Source organism: Lottia gigantea (assembly GCF_000327385.1).
Source record: "Lottia gigantea unplaced genomic scaffold LOTGIsca_224, whole genome shotgun sequence".
Classification (NCBI taxonomy): Eukaryota; Metazoa; Mollusca; class Gastropoda; family Lottiidae; genus Lottia; species Lottia gigantea.
This window is the reverse complement of record NW_008708594.1, coordinates 21305-40630: the sequence shown is the minus strand read 5'-3', so window position 1 is coordinate 40630 and position 19326 is coordinate 21305. Positions and strand designations below refer to the sequence as shown.

The window sequence follows — 19326 nt, the reverse complement described above, 5'->3', positions numbered from 1 at the left end:
CTTGAATTAAAATGACTCATTTTCATTACTTTCAAATACCTGAGGTTGCCCGACTTTCTAACCTAGTTATGAGATTTTTGCCTGAAAAACATGCCTTTGGGGCTACGACGACGAAAAATTAGCTCAGACCGCGTTAAGGTCCTCGTAAGCGTGGTATCGGCGTGTAGGAAGCGTCACATATCCGTACGGTAGGCGCACGATCACCAATAATCGCCATTGAGATCGGAAATGTCCGTTTATAATCCCATCACATTTTACAGCGATATGAAATGTGATAGTCGCAGTCAAACATGAGAAAAACTAGAAAAAAATCCTTAAAAAATTACAACTAAAAAAACAGGGAGTAATGCGTAAATTCTTACGTTTCTGAAGCGCCTTTGCCTCGCGTGCACAGCGTATATTTACCGCTCAAGGAGATGATACAACGCTTGTCTGGCGACCTTCTCGATTCTATGGAACGCTGAATAAATGCCCAATTAAACTCCTTGGCTCGGCAAATATTGGCGACTATGGCGACAACTTTTATTACAAACCAGCAACTTGAACGCAATATAATCGCATAAGTAGCAGTTTTTTTAAAAATTTTAAAGTTTTTTCTCGAGTTTTCTTCGCGTTTCCGTCAATACATTTTTTGGTCGTCTTAAGATTGCAAAATGTCACAGTCAGGACTAGAAAGAGATATCTCAACTCGCTTTTGACTAAATAGACAATGCACTACCTCGTTTATTTGCTTCAATTTCATTTGATCCAAAATATCGGACGCAAATAGCGTAATCCCTGACGCACATCAACAACAGGATGCGTTGTCTTTGTACCTGTCAATTTTTTTTTTATAATTTTATGCAAAAATGGACATAAAAATGTATCTTCAGTCAAATTCTTGGCGACGTCTCAATTTCCAATGATCTATAGCTAAGATGAAGCAATAAATCCTAAGCTTATACAATATTTAGTAGCCAAATACTTGCGTCAAACTTTAAAAAAAAGTGCAGGTTTTGGGTCCTATTATATTGCTTGTTAAAGAATGCCGTTGAGGGGGCTAATTAATGAGTGAACTATTGGACTGACGACAGGCTCTAGTGTCGTTGAAGGGTTAATTAGGGATAAGAAAGGTTGTTGAACTATCCTAACCTGCAGTTTTTCTCTTTGATTTACACATTAGATACCTGTCATTATTTAGAGTCATTAAAACCGTCATAAGATTAATTAGACAAATTGTTCCTTATGTATCAAGGGGTGGCTAAGATTACCTGCGGCTTTGAAGTCGAGGTGGTAAAAGACTTCAGTTTTGAGGCCATTAGTTTAGGAGGCGACGTGGGTCTCTTTTTCTTTTGTAAATTAGCAATTTGTAGCTTCTATTTACCAATTCCAACTTCCCATCAAATGTCTGTGGTTCCTGTAATTATATAAATGTCTGACTGTATATGATGTGACTCGCAAACGCTGAAAAAATTTGTAATGTGAAAGAATAGAGCAAACGATGCCATTAGTCTCCTTGATACACATACAAAGTTCAGAAAACGTCTTTGCAATCTCTTTTATTTTGTTGTTTTCTCTTAGGTTGCTACTCGTGGTATAAGATCTCTATCGATGTCTATATTCCATTCGCTTTTACTTCAGTTCAACTAACGAAGGTTGGCGAAGGTTGAGCCGAATGGTCTATATCTCTGTCATCAAATGCGGACTGGATGTTAAAGCCTACCGGAAATATAGTAGAAATACATTGTATATCACGATGAACAATATTGGCAATATTTATATACAGTTACTCTGGCGGGGTTATTTGAAAAACCAACATCCTATACAAACTCAATAACAGACATCTTTTTTGATAATATTCGGTGTAGTAGCCTACCATTGCCGAAAAAAGATTTCATTGAGCACTGTTTTTGACTTTTTTGTAAAGTACTAAAAGAAAACAACAAAAGCTTATTTGTTAATCAACCACAATCTATTACATTAATTGATAACTTTTTTAATTTACTTCAGTATTTTATTAGAAAAGTCAGTATTGTTCACATAAGAAAAAAAAAAAAACAAAAAAACTCACAGCTCTAATGTATTACTTATAGATATTTATATAAAATTTAACCATTTTTTCATTCAAATTTCACACTTAAGTCACACATTTGACAGATAAGTTTTAAATTCGGAGTTTTATTTCTGCCTAAGAGGAAATTACCATCAATTATAAGCACATGTATATTCATAAGTCAAATTTGTCCAACGTCATACAATTTTCGATAAGGTTTTGAATGAAATTTCAGGATATGTTAACTGAATGATTTGCAACCAGCGGTAATTGTAGAGTATAAATATTGAAACGTCTCCCAATTCCTTCAGTTTATCGACCTCTACTAGCTATGTATTTCCAGTGCTTTAGTCGTATAGCAGTTCTGTTACTATCTGTTCACCATGCTAGTACGTTTTATAAAGGTAAGAAAACATAAGAGTTTGAATCAAGCATTGAGGGATGCGAACACCCGATAAAATATATTTGTAATATATAAATAAACCAACGGATTCAACCACTTTTTTCTTCTGTTCCATTGAAATTCCACGTTTACCCTAATTACACTATATTAATTAACAAAGTTTATCCACAATCCCTAAAAAAAAAGTAATCATGCTTAGTAACGCTATCCTATGTATTTTTCCTTCTACAAGCTGATATGAACCATAGATTTTGCAACAGTATCGAATTGCCACATGTGTAACATTTGACATGTGTTATATGTTATATTATGTGTTATGTGTAACATGTGTTCTATTATGTGTTATGTTATGTGTTATAGGTTAAAGTATATGTGTAACATGTGTTCTATTATGTGTTTTTGTATGTGTTATATTATGTGTTATGTGTAACTTGTGTTACATTATGTGCTATGTGTTATATGTTATGTGTAACATGTGTTCTATTATGTGCTATATGTTGAATTATGTGTTATATTATAACATTATTTATTTTAATTATTCATCTCGTACAAATAACTATTAACCACGAAACTACCAAAGGGAACAAAAATAGTGCATTCTGCATGGATTCTGAAAAATTTATTACTTATAAATAGAAATATAAAAACAGAACTTGAATCGTATTGTTACTCAAAGTTTTATGCTATGGATCTTCAGATCTTTCAGCCGGTGCCCCTCCTTAAGTTGTACAATGTACAAGTAGAACTTATATTATGTCTACATTTCGAAACAAGTTCCATCACTTCGATGATTATTTTACAAAATTTGTCAATGTATACGCTCTGTATATGTTATTATAAGCAGTCTGAGGGTTTATTATAAATTTCACAATAACTATACTGTCCATAATATCAATGTCACTGGAATTTCACCTTCATTCAAATTAAAAAAAAAAATCTAAATGAAATTCTTGATGCATATGAAGGATTTACTACGTGTATTATTTGCCCATTAGAGAGTTGAAGTTTAAAATGAAGTTAAAATTTACAGAGTAAAGAAACAGTAAATGTCATTATTATAAATTTATGGTATCATATAGAAATAGGCGGCCAACATATTATACGTCACCTTTCTTCTTTATCCCATTTTAAAACCAAGTTTTAACATTTTATTTTAAACATAAATCATCTTGCCTTGAAGTAACAATCGACTTTGAAGTTGAACTTGCATCTTTTGATGTAGGTATATTTAACTAAAATCGAGCTATTTTCAAATCTTCGGAACAAAATATAAAGTACACCACCCCGCCTTTTATTGTTTTTAGAAATTTCCTTATTTGTTATAATATTTTACCAGTTTTTCAGAAAATATCAAACGGTTTGTTGTCTAAATATGGGCTTTACCAGTTTATTTAGATCTCAATAGAAGCTATCTTTCACGCGTTTTATTATAAAAATGCGACGTCTGGACGCCCTGTCCTGTCGTACCAGCCACTCCAGTAATAGACATGTTTGTCAATGTGTATTGTGCGATTCAAAAACATTTTTTAGTACATTTGGGATTGTTCCGCATTAACTTCTTGCATGGGACACACGTGAACACATTTATTTACCTATGTATAAAACATAGTATAATTTTAAGTACGCTATGCTATCTATCTTTCTATTTATCTATTTTTCCTTCTATCTATCTATGCTATCATATTATGATAACATATGTGCTATCTATGCTATGCTATCTATGCTATGCTATCTATCTATCTGTCTATGCTATCTATGTTATCTATCTAACTATGTTATCTATGCTATCTATGCTATCTATGCTATCTATCTATCTATACTATCTATGCTATCTAGTTATCTATTTCAACTATTTTATCTATGCTAACTATCTATGCTATCTAGCTATGCTATCTATGTATCTATCTATGCTAACTATCTATGCTATCTATATATGCTAACTATCTATGCTATCTATGCTATCTATGCTATGCTATCTATGCTAACTATCTAGGTATCTATGTTATCTATCTAGTTTGTTGTGATTATTTTAATCATTATATTCATTTATTATAAATTTCTAAGCACTTATTACAAATTTGCTTTTCTTTTATATTTTTTTCTATCAAATTACATGAAAGTTCTGTTGGGTTCATTCAAGGTCTTAGTACAACATAAATTACCGGGCTTGCATAATTACTGAACATCATGTAATTAATCAATGTACATAATTTAAAATATGTCGTCTTGCTCAAATATCTTCTGTTCTGTTTAGTTGTCTGACGATTTTAAGACTATCCTCATTTACCTCGAAGAACATTAATTTCTTATGGGTGGATTCTATTTTTAGACCTTGTGATTTATTCGAACGGAGGTCCTGCTGAAATTTATTTTCCAAGGTAACAATTACCCATGAGTCCATTTTGTGACTTAGTGACCCATAAATTGTATGCATAATAATTTTTATCATATCATTTATGAGAATCTTAGTTCACCACAGACGAATTACGATGTGAGACGTTTACATCTATAATGACTTCTATCAGAAAACAGGTAGATTCTTAAAATATGAAACATGACAATCATTAACCGACATATTGTTACAAGTAGCCGACCATTAGTATGAATCATGAATCTTTTACGAATTTATCCATATATTGCGGAGAAGCTCCACTGCCTATTCTGTTGATATAATCTTAATTTTTATTGTGAAATGTAATTAAAAGAAGGTATTTACGTGCAATATACCATTTGAAAACATTTTAAAGTCTCTATGTTTTGAATGACTCATTTAGTTAGGGCAAATTTTGTGGAAAGTCCATTGTTAAATTAAAAAAAAAACATGCAAAATGAAATGTAAACAGTACAGTACAGAAATGTACAGTAAAATGGATCTGGAAGAACACGATTGCCTCATTTCCACTGATTTAAGTGGAGTATAGAAGCCTTGCTTGTAACCGCATGTTCCAGGTTAACTTTAGGTAGATATATTTCAAACGGTGCTAATTGGGGAAATTCATTGTAAAAATCAACAATTGCATCCAAAATGTGTGGTAAGTAGGATGTGCTGGTTGTCATATTTCTAGTTGTCGTGGGTAATGACAGATGAGTGACAGGTACTTGATATACGAGCAGATATCACTAGACTTCAGGTATCTGGTTGAAGTACACACTAGATGCGACTGGCATTGTGAACGAGTCGGTTGTATTATTGTCTGTGGTGTGGGAGGGGTGCTAGTGACGGTTAAAGAATTCACAGTAGGAATAGCCGCTACCAGTGTTCTTAAAACAACATGGCCAAGATATCGCTAATGTTTCTGTTATCTTTGATCCGAGAAAAACACCATGACGGTAACTTTAAATTTTGTTTTAATTTTAGATATCAGGATGTACATGCATTATGCTGCCTAACAGTGTGTTCCTCTTTTCATTTTTTGAAAATGCATATGGCTTGTCAGATAAGCACGGAACACAATACTGTGAATATGCATTATGCTGCCTATCAGTATGTACCAACATGAAACACATTTAAATGAAATGAATGGAGTTTTACGTTCTACTCTTCTTAACACATTTAAGTCAGCATATTCATCTAATTAAAATGCGGTATATTTCATGAATAAAAAAGTCATTATATACTTATCCAATTTTGACAATTAGTAGAGCATCAGTTTCTAGGGAAAAAAAATTCAGCAAAATGTATCAATTAATTTCTAATTCAGATATTAAAACAATTGTAATTCTTGAAAAAAGGTAGTAATATCATTCAAAACAGCTTCTAGAAATTAAGAATGTAAGTTAAGATCACTGTTGATTCACTGTTGTATTCGTCATTTTATTTTTATTACCTTGAAAGGCTGAATCTTAGAAATCTTTCTCTTTAATTGTCTCAATATTTGCACCATGTCGTATAAATCTTAAATACCGACATGCATATTCAGGCAATTAACGTCAAAACTGCAGGTACAAAACGAGAAATCTTGATGAAAATAGAGCTAATTTTTGCTCGATGAAAAATAATAATTTCTATGACTTTGTTTCAAGTGCATATAATGCTCTAGATTTTAGATCCTTTCGATATGTTACGAAATACATATATATCTACCTTGAAACGGTTATAGTATCAATTTTATTCCTCAATGTACGATCCATAATAATGGCTATTCGCGCCAGTGCACTTTTTTACTTCCGGTTTGTTGAAGCTGTTGTGGTTGGTTATTAATGCCAATGATTTTCTTTATTAAGGATAAATGATTTTCTATCGGGTATTTACAGAGCTTAGCGAAGTGCATTGTTTTAATATTTGACTTTCCTTTTTCATTTATTCTGAAATACTCAACAACAAAAAGATAAAATTTGTGAAGGACAATGCACAGGATCACAAAAAAGTTAATTCAGCGACATAATGGATTATATAGACGAACAAGATATACCATGTTTGTAAGCATGTCTACATGTTCTGTACCATTACAGATAACATAGTCATGTCTCCGATTTCAATATCCTGATTGACAGGTGATTGATCTAGAACGCGTGTTTGATGTTAAACTGGTGACATAGAGTCGCTAATAGTGATGTTAATGATGACAGTCAAACAACCTGTCTGTTTCTGGCTATTACATTGCAGAAAAGTAGGACGTAAAACTCCATTCGTGTCGTTTCTAGCTATTCCATGACAGGGTAGATTTTTTACCGCTCTGCACCTTTTGAAATCAAGTAAATTAATATTTTATGATGCATCAGCGTTCAATCAAGCAAGGTAATGTGAATACGTGTTCTGCACCATTCAAAAACCAACAATTCCATGTATGGAATGCACTGAACGCCACGCAATGTGGGCTGAGAACCAATTCTGCAAGGACAGCGACATTCATATTAACTAACTATTGATGGCGGGTTGAGGTACATAGCACCTCCATGTCCTTCTTCCACCTCCAACAGTCACAAGTAAAGCCGTATTCTAAAATCCTTTGGTACCCTCTTTCGATCTATTTGGGAATTGGATATATTGAATGAGTTTAAAACTTGAACCGAAATCGTTTCAAGACATCCGTACATCCAAGGATCAATTTCTAGTTTGATATTGAAAACGAGCCCACGTCAAAGAATGTATAGAAATAGCTTCTTATAATAAGATATGGATAGCAAGCTTTAAAAAATTAATCACCGGTTAAAAATCGATAAGAAGTTTCAATTTGATGAGGAAAACGAGCCCATAGTAAACAATTATATGTGGTAATTCATGTAATTTACAAACGCCGGAAACATCGATTAAGGTCAAGTCATCCGTATGAATCTTAATTTGATTTTGAAACGTCTTCATAAAGTAAGAATGTGAGTGATAATTCAATTTAGAAACGCCGGAAACAATAAACTATGATAGAATGACAGTATGACCAAGAGATATACTAGTAATTGAAATCTGACAAATGAAAGCTGACAGTCGGTGGGGAGGTGGTTGATAGATGTCTTTATTTACGGCGTGTTATCATTATTATTTACACTAAGTACCTATATATGATAAGAATAATTTGGTAAAGAGATTGTAAGGAGGTTTTCTAAATTTGTATGTGTATCGGGGACACTGCTCGCATCGAATTGCACTATTATTCTTATTTCTGTGCTTTGAAATTTCACCGAAACTAAGGCTTTTGGGACATCTCCACCGCAATCACTTGGTGTCTATGATATCTCAAAGTATCATCAAGTTTCGGGGGAATGTACAAGAGCAGTATCCACTCACATGGTGTATAATGAATATATCAATAGATCTTTTTAGTGATGAACCGGAAGACCTTTGGACGAAATAATCTTTCTATTCATAAATCTACCACAATACGTCTCTCATCTTGTTTCATAATTCTGACCTCCTACGCCTATTTTAAGAAATCTTCTTTTAATTATAGACATAAGTAAATCCTAGTTTGACATAATCAATTAATTTTGGTTAAGTGTCCGGACTGATATGGCTGATATTCGACACCTTCTAGACGACAGTACAACTGATAAACTATCGACTTCACTGTAGGTTATTGCCTTTTATCTTTTGTGGGGCACTACATGTAGGTAAAAGTCAACAAGTTTATGAAAATAAAATGACTAATAAATGATCGGTATTTGTTTGTGTTGGAGCTATGGTACTGTCTCGCATTTGATTGATAAGCAATTCGACAAAACCGAATAACGTGGGTGGCTCCCTTCGTCGTTGAAACAATAATTCGACCAAGCAATGACATCATGTAAAGCCTCTCTGGCTGATTATACTGTGTACGAGTAACGTAACTGACCAATCGTTTGAAAAAGATTTTGATTAATGTTTGGAGCGATGGTGATACGAACCTTTCAAGAACACTTAATTACTTTATTTAATCACAGCACAATAGCAATTGACCAAAAAGATAACGCTACACTATACAGTTACCAAATATATAGATGATATGATTCATGACCAATTTCGGGTTAAAACAATTAGCTACGTTCTACAAGACAGATTCGCCATTTTCGGTGATTGATATGGGTCTTGAATATATGTATATAGTCTTCAGAAGTACTTGTACTGTGCCTTTTCTATAAATGGGATAGTCTAGGGAAAAGATGAGTCGTCTTTTTAACTTTGAATTCTGGACACACATGGATTTTAAGGCTCAAGTTCCCGTCTCTGGAACAAAGTTACAATCGGTCAAACAAATGGCAAACTTGTCCCTTTCAATAGTTTAGTCACAATATCCATGATAATACATGAATCCAAAAATGAGTACTGTCTTGTAACCATATAGTGCACTACACTTATATCAAATATTTTAGAAAACAAACGTGTTACACAATTTTAACAAGATTGCTATGAGGTCATTTCTGACACCTAACATGGTTTACATTCTGTTATTTATTAGGTCTTGTAACTTTATGTCTCTTCCTTGTCCACACGATTTGTTGAACACATCAATTACTAGAAGAGTAACCTCGGTGGAATATATTGACCATGTAGCTTTAAGGTGACAAATTCAAGGCTAAGAGCAACAGTACGACTCGATGTAGGCTTTGAACCTATTTTATCACACAATAATTAACAATATATTTATGTATTTCAGGTCCCTCCCACAAAACTGCTCATTGGAGTTACGAAGGAAATAGTGGTATGTATTATTTAACTCTTCTCATTGCTTTATTACTACTGTAGTAGGATCGAAAGCAGACTATCAGTCCATGGTATCTAAAACAATAACCCCAAACTCCAAACAAAAACCTTATACTACATCTTTGTTAGTAGTATGGTAAATTAACAGAGCCCAGCATGTCAACTCGTTTAAGTAAATTTTCATTTTTTCACAAGTTGTTGTTTAAAATTGACCTCACGATGTTCGGAAGCAAGTCATGATAATCGTGCTGCTTCAAGTAACAGTTTACACGATTCCATCGTTTATTAGCCCTTACCATTTAACGGTATAATAATATAATATCATCTTTCCGTCTTAATTTTTTGATTGAAAACCATTGATGTACATCCGTACCTCTTTGAAATTTAAGTGAAGGTTAAACGTTTTTCCCTGAACTTGCAAGATAAATCGTCTGATTTTGAGAAAAGGGGTCCTGATTGAGCTGATGGAGCGTATGGAAATTGATAACGTCATACAGTGGGTAACGAGGGAAATTTCGCCAGAACAGTGGTCTTAGACAACTCTATTTAGATCCTAAACTGTCAATGAATCAATGGAAGATTGCTGTATTAATCTTAACACCATTGAAGGTCGCAACTGGTATGAAAGAACTAAAAATACACTTCAACATACTTCTGTCAGACGAAAATATAAATAGTTATTTTTGAATCAGACTTTATGAAGCCTTGGTGACAGGTTAATATCTAAATTTAACAGGATATATAACTATATTTACTACAGTCAGCTATTATATTGTCAATGAACGGCGAGCAAGATGTTGTTAGATAATGAAGTTTTACGCCATACTGTTTTATGCCATACTGTTTTACGCGGGTGGGTGCTCTAAGTCATATGCATGCCTTCGGGGCAGCGAGGGAGGGGGGGAGCACATATGCTTGTATACTTTGAACAGTGTTCAATGAAATAAACAATATATTGTTAATTAAAATGAAGTTTTACGTCATACCGCATGTAGGTGCTTCTAGTCCTATGGGTCATCGAAATGAAATTAGAATAATTGTTTTAGATAGTAAAGATAATGGAGTTTTAGGCCATACTATTGAACACTTTATGAGGGATATTGGAAAGTCCAAGGAAACATGGCTATTATAAACTTTTCTTACTTGTGGTCTAGGATTAAAAAAATAGTCAATCTTTTTCTTACAAGCTAAACAATATCAAGGATCATTCCAACCAGCTGGTCCTTGTCCAAACCTCTTCGTATTGATCTGTCCTGGTTTATCCTTACCTATTTATTTACAGCTGGGTCAAATACAATAATGGTGACTCACTTTTGTCTAGATTTTTATTCAGCTGTTCGACCTGTAAAAACTACATGCTTCAAACATACCTTGAAGTTGCGACATGCTGACGACATAGAAAATCAAATTTCGTCACCAGAGGGCAATTTAGTCTGGAAAAACATACTCTAAATTCCCGTTGAAAGTTTGAGTTACTTAAATAGGTTTATTTCGTCATAAATTTGAAAACAGACAAAGCGACACTATTCTGTTTGTTTAGATTTATGATGCAAGTGTGACTGAGTAGCCATTTTATTTCTCAAGGTTTTTGAATATATTTTTAGCTAGAAACCTATTTATCATAATCACTGACAAATAATCAATTAAAGTTTAAAATTTAAGAAGCATATGACATGTAATGATTATTGAGTGACTACAGGTAATGAATGAATGGACAATAACCTCAGATTCTATTCTTTGTGGTTTTCTTTTTGTAAGTGAACTACCAAAGGAGACTCAGGTCGTTCCTGCAACTGGCTAAATTTGGACGCAACAGAATTTTTAACGACTGCTAGTAACTGGCAACATTTGATCAAATGCTGGATTTAGTCGAACGCCGCGCACCAAAGATATAAACATTGCGATTGTCATCAGTTGCTGATGGTCTTCTTTCTAACAACAAAATGGATCTGGTCGTCGATTTAAACGTTCGAAATCTGTGACCATCGTAGTTGTAACTTCGCCATTGGGTAGTCGAAATCAAACCATTTTACGCTTTTAACCATTTTCTGACATGTTTGCCGATAGCCAGTGCCCGGGTACACTAGCCCCCCTACACGCTTTATATCAATTTGTAACATATCTTTTCAGGGCCAGATTCATGGCCGCAGCAATATGAACACTGTGGAGGAATGCAACAATCTCCCATCAACATAGATACAAAATCAGTCAGCTATGATCCTGATATGGGAGCGTTTGATTTTTCCCAGTTCGATGTTTCCTCAAATTCTCATGTATTTAATATTACCAATAATGGGCACTCAGGTAAATTTATATCACATAGGTCTATATTTAATTTTAAAGATGAGTTATCTTATTTTTTAGTGTCAAATTAAGAAAACTATTTGATTTATTGGTGTTTATAATGATGTTCTTAATGCATATAATAAGGAGTTTTAACCAATCATAAATGTCCATGTCTGGATAAACAAAAATAAAAATGCTTTTTGATCTTTCTTGATCGGTCACTAATAGGAATTCTGCTGGTAATTCTCTTCTAATTTAGCTAATTATGAATTAATTATGGACTATAACAAACTGGTATATTTGCAAATCATTAGAACACTTCTACTTTCTATTCAAGTATTAGCATTTTCATTTTCATAAATGAAAATAAGGGAACCATTCTTTAATACGGAGTATCAGTAGATTTAAATCAATCTTGCTATCAACTGTTGCCAATTATGGATAATCCATGATTTCGAAATTTTTGGCGGGTAATGGGTTGCTTTGTTGTCTTGCATAAAGGTTAGGACAATTATAATGTTAATCGTACTATTCAGTCATATAACAGACTATAATATGAAAAGGATTACAGTGAAAACCTAAGAGAAATTGTAAGAATTTACGGGGGGGGGGGGGGGGTAATAATGCAATCGATCAAGGATCCTGAAAAGGCGTAATAAAAATTTAAAGTATGAAAATCCCCGATCTAGCTTGTTATGATTAAAAAATCAATGACATGAGGCAATTTGAATTTCAAAGGACCTATATGATAGTTTATTTTAAGCAATCACCTTCAGGGTAATATTTTGTATATATTCTTTACAGCGAGTGCAGCTATTAGTAATGAAATGTACTGCAAGGGTGGAGGGCTGCCAGGAGAATTTAAAACTGCTGAATTTCACTTCCACTGGGGGTCGGATGATTCTAGAGGTTCGGAACATGGTATCGATATGAAAAACTATCCTTTAGAGGTAAGTGGTCTGATTTGGATCGATTGGGTTAGTGGGTTAGTGCTTTCTGTCAGGGGTCCGGTTACAGCTATGTTCAAGGATGGAAATATAGGTGGAAAGTAGAACTTCATTGCGTCTTCGGGCTTAAGGTGCAGATAGAGAAGGTACGGTGACCAGATTGGTGTTCGGTGCGATACAGTACAAAATAGAAAAAAGCGAATACAAGATATACGGTTCCAGTAACGATGCGGACACGATTGACTCCGACACAAACTACCATTCCTGACCTATTCCAGCTTCACCACGGATTAAAACACTGAAGTCTTTAGCTAAGGCATTAATGGCATTCTAATTTCGAATTTCGAATCTTCTTCGTGAATTTTAATTGCCAATAAACGTCTGTATATATCATGTATGCGGAAAAATAAATTATTAATTGTGTTAATATTTTCAGATGCACATAGTCCATTATAATACGAAATATGGAACGTTAACTAATGCTAAATCTCAACCAGATGGACTAGCTGTATTAGGAGTTATGTTTGAGGTAAGATGATATCTGTGTCTTTGGTATTCTGGTTCCATAGCAAGAATTCCTGCAGCTTGAACCCCGAAATCTAATGCCATTCAGAGATTGGGTTTAGGTTGATTCCAGTTCCATCAATAGGTTATCCCAATCAGATACCAACTTTTATATACTTTTGTATTTTTTTAATTTAGTTATTAAAAAGTTAGTTCGCAGCTCGAATTTGACTTGAATTTCAAAGTGATTTAAACCTAATATTGGAACGATAAATTGGAATCGATGTAAGATGCCTTTATCTTATGTAATATTTCATATTGAAAAAAATTTCAGTTTATTTTTCGTGATATCTTTGTAGATTTCGGAGACAGACAATCCTAATTTTGAACCGATTACTTCAGCACTACATAATATACGCAGAGAAGGTGATATATTTTTACACATCTTTCCTGGCCCGTAGCCAGCTCAAGGTCTAAGGCGGACCAAAATTCCATAATGGAGGACAGAGTCATTTGACCTTACATATCAATCAAGACATAGATCATTACACTACCAACTGCATCTCTGAGAAACCGGAAGTTATTGTCCGTTGAAATTATTTTGAGGGGGTTTAATCTGTCTTGAAAATATAATCTAGAGTGAAATATCTTTAAGAGGTTGCCGTGTATTTCGATATCCTTGACAACATTTTTAGAAAATATTGAAGTGATGTAAAATTGATCTTTTCAGGAGAAAGGGAGGCTATCACCAATCTTCATATTTCCAACTTATTACCCAAGAATCCAGAAATGTTTTATCGCTACAAGGGAAGTCTTACTACCCCGCCTTGCTTTGAAAGCGTAACTTGGACTATTTTTGCTGTTCCTCAGAAAATATCCTCAAAACAGGTGAGTTGACATATTCTTAAAAAAGTCCTCACGGACGCACATTTGCCTACCTGCTTTTCTATTGAAGAGAGTCAGAAAGTTTTTATATCGATTGGACAGACCCGTAAAGACCATTTCATTCCATTTCAGATGGCAGCTTTAAGAATGTTAAAGATGGGTGAACAGGGCGATACCCCAGCTAAAGACTATGTTCATGGTGGTCCAATGTATCCTCATGCCAGTTCTAGAACCAATACTGTCAAATTCATGAGTAACAACTACCGACCCTTCCAAGATATACACGGTCGAATCGTCAGCAAGAGCTTCAGCAATTTACCAGGGATGTCTGCAGAGCTGAAGGAAATACAAATGCAGTACCCAGTTAAACCCAAGCAACCCGACTCGTCCTCCATCGACCAGGCCATGTTAACTATTGATCAACATACTATCGGCCCATCTGAAACTGGCAGCAATGTTGTTGGTACACCTAAAGAAGTTACCATCATGTCCGGTGCCAATCCACGAGTGGGATTCCTTGATCCTGTGCATTCAGCAATTTTAGACCAGAAGGCCGCAGCTACCGAATCTAGAGTTAGTGTACATGAACAGCAATTAAACATGAAATTAGGTAGTGCTAATGAAGGCTTATTGCCCCACAAGTCGGATCCAACCACTCACAATATTGGTAGCATGAATATTGAGCCAATGACTACAACCACGGTTGCCACGACTACCACTACCACTACGACTACAACAACTCAGCCGCCAACCACAACGACCACTCAGCCACCAACGACAACGACCACTCAGCCACCAACGACAACCACCTTAGCCCCAACTACTACAACCACCACGGCCACAACTACCATGGCCCCAGCTGCCAGGCGTCCGAAATATCATAATATATTTGAATCAATTAAACACCTACAGATGACCACGACACCCTTGCCATATGCAAATCCAATCATAGTGGGTGATTCATCTACAACGCTGGTCAGATCTTTGCGAGACCCCAATCCAGTAGGAGCCTACCACACTCTACCATCGTGGCTGACAAAAATGATCACTCATCCATCGGCAGTTAGATCGTCGACTAATTCTCAATCTGGCCAATGGAAACCGGAGTCTAATAATCATTTAGTGGCACCAAATCAAGAACCGATCACCCAACTACATCAAGAGCCTCGAAATCACCCTATAAGCACACACCCCGAGCCTCCTGTCCATGAAAAGCCTGGACAATCCTCTACGTATTATGGATTTCAGAACATAATGCCATCGCGGAATACAGACCCACATTCTATAAGTTCCCAGTCATACTCTTCTGGATCATCGAATCAAAATCAAAACCACGGAAGCATTATTCCTGGTCATACTTCACGAAGTGGACAATCGGCCTCACACCATCAATCTACAAACCCATTTATGAATCGAGGATCTTATTCAGGATCGTACACCAATTCACAATATATCCCGATTCCCAAACGCAGACCAGCATCCTCGTATCAGAGTAGTTCATCCCAATCTTGGTTGTTACCGCGGAATAGACCCCAAGCAAGCCAGCCATATGGAGAAACTGCTTACAGCAGTAAAGCAAACTACCCAGGAAGCGTTATCACACAATCCAAGCCCAAACTAGACTTACCGTTTCAACCCAAACCATTATCTAACTACCAGAATTTTGGTCTTCTGGAATCCCCTGCTAGTCAGAGACCAACAGAAACAGCCCCAAAACTTACCATTGATAGAGGAACATTGTTGAGGGCATTGAAGCGAATACAAGCTCTTAGAGATGGTCAAAGTATCGAAACAACGACGCCCAAGGCTGAGGAGAAGCCGTATATTTGGTTACACTCTTCAAGGGACCCAGTGCGAGTGTCAAACAAGTTCGCTAAAGGAATGTATAACAGAGAACAGCAATACCCGGCGAGGGGCTCAGCGTTACGGACGCTCGGTATGGGTGCCGTTACTGGTAGTTAGTTTGAAATTAATCTAATATCTATCCATAGTGCAATTAATTTAACGGGTTGAGTGACAACATTCAGTTGTTGGTCCAAGGTTGTTTTGGGGACGGAAAGAAACTGCTCAAAGGTGCTCAATGATTTCCCAAATCTCATCGATTCCATATTTAATGTTTATGTGTTGGAAACCTACTTTCTTTGCAAGGATCCAGTGTTACACTGATTTTGTTTTGAACTTCTTCTGAATAATATGGCATATTTATCTTTTGTGAAGATGTGTTCTTGCTGGGGACTTCTAAAGTTAATATATGGTGTTGACTGAAACTGGATCATTTGGGTCCAATATAAATTGTTTAAATGACGACGGTTGTTGGTTAATAATTATATCTAGAAAATATATTCTTGGTATTCAAGATTTGTTAAATATTTTTATTATAATAAACCTATGATATATATTCAACAAGGCTCAGACCCAGTTAGTAACCTTCTGCGTCAGTTCGGGTTGGAAAAGGGACACTAAGTAGTCATTAGTAGTGTCCGGGACGAATTGTCTAGTACCCGTGGAGAGCAAAGGGGGCTTTAATCAAGAAAGGGAGTGATAAAAACCATTGGATGTTCATAGATATCATAGACAGTCATTGCATCACTTGAAATGGGAAGTTAGATTAAGTCGGGGTCGATGTATCGAAAATATTCTGTCTTGAGTTTCTTTTAACCAGAATTCAAACTTTCATGAGATACATGAATTTATGGTAGATAACTCCATAGATATCTGATGTACTAGCAGGTGTGTTGATTAAGAATTATACTATCAACCCTGTTGCTGCTGTCAGGTCTCTGGGCTCAGGGTCACGTAACTCTTTTCATACTCAGCGGAGATTTTACTTAAATTTGAAGCAGCTATTACAGGTGCATAGCTGATTGTATCAAAGAAAAAAATATATTAATTCCTTAGCGCACAATGGCATTATCACATTAATATTAAATGTTACTTTTACTTTCGCAAATTTATGAATTTGAGTATAAACTAAGCTGAGCATGATAATTTTTTTACGTTTAATCAAAGATATTGAACGTTTTGAACTACCGTTTAAAGAAAAAATACATGCATCAATTAAATGAGACAGTTTTGATTAAGGCAAGTGTCTTACATATATAAAGCATACAAATGTATATAGCCGTCTAATATTTGTTATCCGAGCTGATAGCGTTAAAATCCAACAATCTGCAATACCCTTCAAAATGACAAATCAGGTTTAGGCTACAATTTAATAAACAAATTACGAAAATCGTACATGTTTAGGTTGTTATTAACATTTAGGTAGGTATTAACGAGAATAGCTACTATAGATAGTATATCCTTTCTGTAGAGAGAAAGATTCATAAACGCCTTCTGTGCTCAACAAGAGTCATATTTTCATCTCCATAAGATCACTATCGACAGAGAAAACAAATACTTTGATGTATACATTCCATCAAAATATGGGGCAGACCGACAGAGGAGTACGGCCTAAAGGACAAACAAGAAATTAAAGCCGAGTGTCTTCTTCATTAAGGAATGCAGTTAGTTCATTACATACGCCACTATCTGTATCGTCACTGCAGAACCCCACGTCCTGCTCCTCGTCGTCAATTTGATTGCGTCTCGGTGAGCATATTTCCGGATAACCATCTGTGTCTTTAGAAACATCATTGATAGTCGCCAATTTGATGTTTGAATCGAAATCTATGTTAGCATTGTGGCATTCATTGGCATTTACGAATGATGCCGCTGGCGTTTCGTAAGATAAGTATGCCTGGTCGTTGGATTCGTTGGAATGAAAAGTCTGAGCTGGTCTACAGCTGTTATGTTCCCGTCTGAACTGTTCGTGTGCGTCAGAGTCACAACTGATGTGAAGTTGGTTCGCAGGTTTATCACCATTGGATTTTTCACAGATGTTCGTTTTGATATGTTTCGTATGTTCGTTGATTTTCGTAGAGTGTCGATGACAGCTACGCAAAAGCGATGGCTGTTCACAAGACGCAAGTGCATTAGTGTCACAATGTTCACTTGTAGACGTTGCTGAGTTTAACATTTTGTTATTTGGATCGTCTGATTTCGATGCACAGTGTTTTTGATTTTGCTTTTGTACCTTTGTTGGAAGTTGAGATTCATCAGCCTTGGTAACCTTAAATCTATGTTTCCGACTGGGAGTAGTATGATCCATGGTCGGAGACGTAGCTGCGTCAACCAGCTGCGGGTGTCTGACTTGTGGAGGTGAAGGTCTTTTGGGAAGACTCCTTGGTGGGGAATATCTGTTTGCGGGATTCAATCGTGGTTGATCTCGAATACCCCACAGATGTTTCAACGAAAGGGAATTTTTGTGAACATTATCATCAGTCAGCGGTAAATGTGAAGCGTCCATTGACAACGATCGACCATCAACAACTCTTTTCGGACCCTTACTGTCTACAAATGACACACGATGTCGATGGCCACGTTTCAGATCACGATGCTGTTTGATCTCATCCGTATAACCAGATTCCGATGAACTGCGGTTGTGCAACGGAATTGCGTCGATAGAATTGTGGCGGCGTGCACTGGCATGTGATAATGCTATTCGTCGCACTGGGTCTACGAGTTCAACTTGGACCTCGGCGTCTTTCATTTCCGTCGCATTCCGTAACAAAGATCGGACAGAATTGACAGTGTTATATTTTGATCCGTCTAATCGCTGCAGCAGAAATGATCGGTAAGAATTATAGGTATTGTACGCGTCCCATTGTCTGGATGGCTGTAACGAACGGATAGACGTAACCGTATCGTACTGATTATTACGTTTGATGAACGACGTATAAGAGGAAACGGTGTCGTAACAGGAGTTTGTATCTGAACGAAATTCCACATCCTTGTATTCGTTGTCTCCTTCGTTAAGGATAATAAATCCCGAATTCTCAACATCTCCTTCATCACGATCTTTAACACTGTCCCGAAACCAGCTACAACACTTTAAACAAACACACGTTAAAAATATCAAAATAGCTAAAACCGGAAGTATGGCCAGGTTCGTTGAGACATTCGTTGCTTCTAACTCGACTGTGACCTTGGTGGAGTCCAGAGGGTTTGTTGGTTTCACGGCACTTCCGGTTCTATCGAGTGATTCCGTGGTTTCGAGAACATTATTATGGAGATGATTGTATATAGCACTAGTCTCGGTGGTATTTGAGGTCAT

The 19326-nt window shown here is 35.9% G+C and overlaps 3 protein-coding genes across 3 annotated transcripts; 2 read left to right on the top strand and 1 right to left on the bottom strand.

The window, feature by feature from the left end:
- Nucleotides 1–11675: 11675 nt before the first annotated feature.
- Nucleotides 11676–14177, top strand: LOTGIDRAFT_66515 (hypothetical protein; the record flags this gene model as incomplete). The annotated part of the gene is made up of 5 exons (XM_009054764.1): nucleotides 11676–11872; nucleotides 12656–12785; nucleotides 13219–13311; nucleotides 13646–13712; nucleotides 14017–14177. Coding segments are annotated over 5 exons (648 nt in total), but the record flags the coding sequence as incomplete, so codon positions are not given.
- A 126-nt stretch (nucleotides 14178–14303) lies between these two features.
- LOTGIDRAFT_239339 (hypothetical protein) lies at nucleotides 14304–16575 on the top strand (the record flags this gene model as incomplete). The annotated part of the gene is made up of 1 exon (XM_009054771.1): nucleotides 14304–16575. One exon carries the CDS (start codon nucleotides 14304–14306, stop codon nucleotides 16131–16133), a length of 1830 nt encoding a protein of 609 aa, XP_009053019.1. The 3' UTR covers nucleotides 16134–16575.
- A 1068-nt stretch (nucleotides 16576–17643) lies between these two features.
- Nucleotides 17644–19326, bottom strand: LOTGIDRAFT_174897 (hypothetical protein; the record flags this gene model as incomplete). Its single annotated transcript, XM_009054770.1, has 1 exon — nucleotides 17644–19326. One exon carries the CDS (start codon nucleotides 19324–19326, stop codon nucleotides 17644–17646), a length of 1683 nt encoding a protein of 560 aa, XP_009053018.1.